Source organism: Dromaius novaehollandiae, chromosome 7 (assembly GCF_036370855.1).
Source record: "Dromaius novaehollandiae isolate bDroNov1 chromosome 7, bDroNov1.hap1, whole genome shotgun sequence".
In the NCBI taxonomy this organism is placed as follows: Eukaryota; Metazoa; Chordata; class Aves; order Casuariiformes; family Dromaiidae; genus Dromaius; species Dromaius novaehollandiae.
In genome coordinates this window covers 12761604-12767310 of record NC_088104.1, presented here as the reverse complement: position 1 = coordinate 12767310, position 5707 = coordinate 12761604, and the positions used below count along the sequence as shown (strand labels likewise).

The following is a 5707-nucleotide window of genomic DNA, read 5'->3' as shown; positions in this document are numbered from 1 at the left end:
GTGATTAGTGACCTTTGCGATTGCATTTTGAAACAAAAGTTAAAAATAATCCCTCTGTGATCTCACTCCAGGAGGATGAAGTAGGTCTGTAATTTCCTTAGAGAAATTAATAACCGTTAGTTCCCAAATTGAGGTTGTCTCCAGATTTTTTTGTCACTCTTCATCGTTTTTATGGTTTAATAAACTGCTGAAGCAAAGCACAACCGAAGCTATCGCTCATTTTCTGCTTAAGTTTTAGACAGTTGCAAAAAAGTGGATTGCATTACTTCCGTAGCAGCACGAATTTGTGTATCCCTTTTATAGGAGACGGAGCTGCTTTCCCAGAGTTACAGACACCATCCGCACTCCTTTTTTTTAACTTGTAAGTGCAGCAATGAAAAGATGAACAAAAAAATATTATTTTTTACAGAAACTGTAAATATTCTGTTATTTCTCAACTTCCAAGAACAATTCTGTTTATTTTTAATGCTGCTTGTGGTGCAGTTCCTTCATGAGCCGCATGCATACGCCTCCCTTCCCCCTATCCCCCAGCAAATCCTGCTTTCACAGTAGCATGTCTGTCTCCTAATCAATTCATGGCATTGTGTGCACAACTCTCACAGCCAATATGGCTTAAAATTCAAAGATAATACATGAAAACATCATTTTCAGACAGCAGTCTTTTTAGTGAGTGTTCTGAACCTTTCCAGTAAATATTTCAATAAATTTTAGAAGTGTATGTCTTTATATGCAACTAAAAAATATTTCTGCATTTTCAAAGCCTGAAGCTCACTACAGAGAAGAGAATTACGAAGTCCCGTGCTATCGTCCTTGTGGGCAAAGAGTCTTTGCGTCGTATGCAGGTAATTAGCAAAGTCTCTTCACCAACCACAACTGCACAATGGGCACTTGGATGGTTGGATGGGCTTGTAATTAAGTAAATTAAGTTTCTGCAAATCCAGAAACCTGAGTTATAAAAAGCAGTCGCTAGTCCCAAAATTTCCTTGCCTCTTAAGGAGACTGAGTTTTATATAAAAGAAATACAAGTAAAATTAAGTGGTCCAACTTGTGCAGTAATCATGTCTTGCATAACCTCTGCTATTGGGGATTCTGTCCACCTTACCACACCCAAAATGTGGCAAACACACAGGCAAGACAAGGTTCATAGGAAGAGATAATATCTTTTATTAGACCAATTGGGATGACTGGCAAAATTAGACAGGATTTCAAGCACATGGAAGATCCTTCTTCAGTTGGAAGAGGAGTCTTTCTTCTACTCTTCAAACAAAAAATTTCAAGGCTAAATACAAGTTGGAATCAATTGCTCAGAGTAAAGTTCATTGTTTCCTAAAGACTAGAAGAGATGTTACTAGGAATCAACATGACATTTTACTTCATCAACTAGATGATAAGCTAGACACATCCTAGGGGAAAAAGCAAGAGAGGCTGTTTGTAGCCTGTTAAATGCTGAGAGACTTGTAGATGAGGAGAAGGAAGGGAAATTCTGTGCAGTAAAACCAATGTTGAGTCTGTGGGGTTCGATAGCCAGTACACATATACACACACCTACAAACCTTGCCGTGTCTGTGTCCTAGGCCATCAAAGCCGTATGTTTTATCAGTACAGAACAGCTTTATGTATGTGCCTACCTGCACAGAAAACAGCAGTCCAATGAATAAAGTTAAGTACATTCACAAGTCTGTTGAGGCCTCACCTTGCAAAGATGACTGTTTCAAGGGTTGAAGGTTTGCTTAAGAAATATGTTGATAAAGACAGGACATTTCACAATCGTTGCTTTAGGGAGCCTCTGCATGGTCAGAAGTGCAGAAGCACCACTATGGTCAATGTTGCCACCTCACCCATTTTTGTGCCAAGCAGGTCTCAGCAAGGCACCAACGAGGAAAAGACTGCTATTCTGATTTCCGTAGCCAGTGTGAACATAGTGACGCCTGCAATAGAGTATACAAGTAGCATGCTTTGTGGTATTATTTATTTAGGAACTGTGAGTAACTACAGCCGTAGCATTCTCATCTTTGCAATTCTGACGGTTTAACAAACTGGGAAAACATTAGCATATTTTTATTAAGGTACAAAATACACCCCATTGTTGCCTAACACATTTAAAAAACATGTGAGAAAAGCTCTGTATGCTCTAAATCAGATTAAAAACCTTTCTGTATAAGGAATTGTGGCAATACTGTGTTTCGTATAACGAGTTCTTTATCCATTGAAAAAGAAAAGACATGCTGGCAATCTGAACCTAGCAACAAAGAGTAAAGCAGTTATAAAAACCATCGTGTGATCCACATTAGTTGAGTTTTGAATGTAGAAGAGCAAATCATATAAAACATACACAACTAGGTAATATCAAACAACCTAAGGTTGATATTGTACACACCTGTATTAAAGTACACTGACTACTTAATTGTGAGGATTTAAAATAATTTCTTTTTTTATAGAGGTAACCTTTGAAATGCAGATGGTTGCACTTTACACACAAAAAGTGGAAAAGAGAAAGAATCACTTTTGGAATGATACATAGATATAGGACACACTGTTTTTGAATTATGCGTATCACCTTACAGCCTCTGATATTACCTCCGAACAACAAAAAAATTAAAAAGTGCCAACACTGTGAAAGGAAAGCAAAGTTACTAAGTCTGAGTGCATTAACCACTTCTGAGAAAAAATTTGGGTTTGGGATTTTTTTTCTTTTTTTTCTGCATTTTTAAAAAAGGCAACAGCCTTACTGATGCAGGTTCAAGACAAAAACAAGACAGTCAAGCTCATAAGGTACAAGTAAGTCCTATATAGGTTACGATTCTTTGGAAACTGCTTAGTATAAAGGAGTTTCTAATCCAGACTACTATCTTTTTTGGCTACTCCAAAAGTTTGTGGGAGTTTCCAGCTTATCATCAGTTGAAATCTGCTTTGCAATGGCCAAATAAATGCAAGTAAAATTTTAACTAACCTGGGATTTCATTCACACACATGCACATAGAAGTCACTGATTGTGCAATAACCTATGTTTCACAGCAGCATATATATGAATCATAAATCATTATTAAACTGACCAGAACAACAGAAAATTTTCTCAGTCTTTATATTTTCAGTCTGTTTCTTAAGTAGGGAGCTGCGACTGCATTGAAGTGACAGATTCTATAAGGGAAAGTTGACAAGGTATGATCAGCAATATTTCAGGGAAAAACACATGGATATCAAATTAGCAGTATTAGAACTACACTAACAGCACACTGAGAAAGGGGAGTAAATGTGTTTAAAGTTAGGACAGTGAAATTCTATTTAAAACAAATGAAAAATGAACCTATGAACAAACAAATTGCCATGCTCGCTATATCAGACCTTCCCTTATAGAAGATATTGCTATGAGAGCAGCCTGTTTCTTAAGACTGGAGGGATTCACTGCATGTGTCTGACAAACGATTCCTTGTAAAGTAGATCTTGAGGAGCCAACTTTGCTGTAGTGCTGGCTGATGAAAATGATGGTATAGACCAATGAACTCAATAAATAGACTGTTTTTCTTTAATAAGTTCAGAGTATAATTGTAGACTTACTTTGCATATATTTTAATTTAAAAAATAGACTGGGCAACTTAATTGATGACTTGCTTAAATGAAATCCAATTGTGCTAGCAACTTAAAGTGCCTGCTGGTTTCCATTAATGCCCATACATAAAACAAACAGGTCTCAACTGATCATGCTGAAAGAACACCCCCGCAAAGACCTACGTATCACACAAGGTGCTTTTGATAATTTGGTTTTCTGAGCCTTAGAAAGAGAGTCTTTAAATATTTTTTTCCAAAAAATTTTTTCTTTGAGCCTTGTTTCATTCTTCTTCCTCCTCCTCCTCTTCCTCCTCTTCTCCTTCTTTTCCCATTGTTTCCACAAGGAGTTCTGCGGTGCATGTTGCTTCCCCAAGGCTATTAACAGCTTTGCAGGTGTATTTGGCATCATCGTCCCCACATACTTCAGAAATAGTCAAAGAACAGTTCCCATCCTCATCATAATCTATTTGGAAGTGGCGGGACTCCTTAACAGGCTGATCATCTTTGTACCAGATTACCTCAGGGTCAGGATAGCCTGCAATGGTGGAGAAAGAACAGCAATTGCAATAAATGTGTATTAACTTATCTGTGCTTACTTTATGCTCCAGTTCTACATCCAGGTATGCACATGCCAAAATGTTGACATACAAGTATTTCAGTGAACTCTATTTAAAATAAATGCAAGTGGTGTAAGGCTTTTTTACTTTACAGTTACCTGAATTGACCTCATTATGAATAGCAAAAATCAGAAGTTAACACAGAGCTACTCAACCATGTTTCACCACTTTTTCAATGATTGCAGACAGCCTTTCATACATCTCAGACATCAGCCCAGAAGGGACTCTTAATAGTATATTTGAGGCTTACCTTACAATGCAGCTTTTGTGGAATCTACAGTTCCCAGCATGGAAATTTAGAATTTCAGGGGTAAGGTGCTGTGCACTACAACTACAATTTACTGTCCTCCTTAGCCTGCTTTGTTGTGGATGTTCAGGGTCTTCCTCCTCCTAATCTGCTTGCTCACACCAGCCTGTGCTGTATAGTGACTGTGGCACCCCCACTTCCTATATGTCTTTATTAGGATAAGTAAGGGGATCTAAGAAAAGCATTTCAATTATGCATCTCAGTAGGAGTTTCTGAGCCTTTTGTGAAGCCGATGGTTTTGCTGTACTCGAGGCATCCAGAGCAGGGCCATGCAGTGCATGCTGGAGAACAATCTCTTACATAGTGCTCTTGGCTGATAGAGCAAACTGAACACGGCAAATTCTGGACTACGACAGGAGGATGACTTCCTACTGAACAACAATAAAGTGCAGGAATCTCTAATATGCAGTGAGCATTACAGTGATACACTGGAAAGTTTGGAAAATTGGCCATGGTACATCCATCTTTTTTATTCCATGCAGGATTTATACACATACCCCTCAGGCTGAGCATCCATCAGCAACAACAATCCATCCTCACATCTCCGCTGTGAGGTAGGAAACAGGCAGTGAAAGAGATTAGAAGCACAGAAAGAAACAAGCAAAAGATCTGTGAGGCTGTTTCATTTTTCTTAAGATAAGAAATTATTTAACTTTTAATCCAGACATTCTGGTACCAACTCTATCCATTTTGTTTTAACAGCTCTTCTCTTCCTAATTTCTAGTTTTCATCAACAGCCATGATACAGAAACCTCAATGTCATTGCAGTAGAAACGCTAGCAGTCTTGGCCTTTAGTTTATTAGGCTGACAAAGCCTGCTCCATTAGTGTCTTCTCATAAAGTTATTCTTTCTATCTACATAATCCAGTCTGAGTTTTATTTTTTGAGCTTGTAAGTAAAAAAGAAACAAAAACCCACAGTATTTTCTAGATGTGGACTTTGTAACCAGCACAATGGACATTATCGTTACTTCTACAAATGTGCTGCTAGGGACTTTGCCTTTAACACAATGTATGCATGGCTGCAGGTCACCTAAAACTCATCTGCTGTTTTAGACAGGTGAATCCCTGCTTATTCGTGGTTTCTGGTTAGCAGTCTCTAAGGGTATATTTCTGCAACTTACTGTATTACATTGCATCTTGTTTTTATTGTTTCCATCCTCAAAAATCATCTTATTATTCCTTTTCAGTATTCTGAATTAGTAATTCACACATTTACTTTTGGAGATTTCTGCTCT

The 5707-nt window shown here is 37.8% G+C and overlaps 1 protein-coding gene and 1 long non-coding RNA gene across 8 annotated transcripts in view; one reads left to right on the top strand and one right to left on the bottom strand.

Moving 5' to 3' along the window:
• The window catches only part of LOC112994224 (uncharacterized), a 36057-nt gene extending 34239 nt beyond the window's left edge, over positions 1–1818 (top strand). For both annotated transcript variants that reach the window (XR_010389937.1, XR_010389938.1), the window contains exon 5: positions 761–1818. This is a non-coding gene — a long non-coding RNA (uncharacterized LOC112994224). The remainder of the gene's footprint in view (positions 1–760) is intronic.
• A 134-nt stretch (positions 1819–1952) lies between these two features.
• Positions 1953–5707, bottom strand: part of MYLK (myosin light chain kinase) — a 228691-nt gene continuing 224936 nt past the window's right edge. For all 6 annotated transcript variants that reach the window (XM_064514692.1, XM_064514696.1, XM_026118420.2 and 3 more), the window contains one exon: positions 1953–4081. In XM_064514692.1, the coding sequence (XP_064370762.1) occupies positions 3828–4081 (254 nt within the window). In that variant the 3' untranslated portion in view covers positions 1953–3827. The remainder of the gene's footprint in view (positions 4082–5707) is intronic.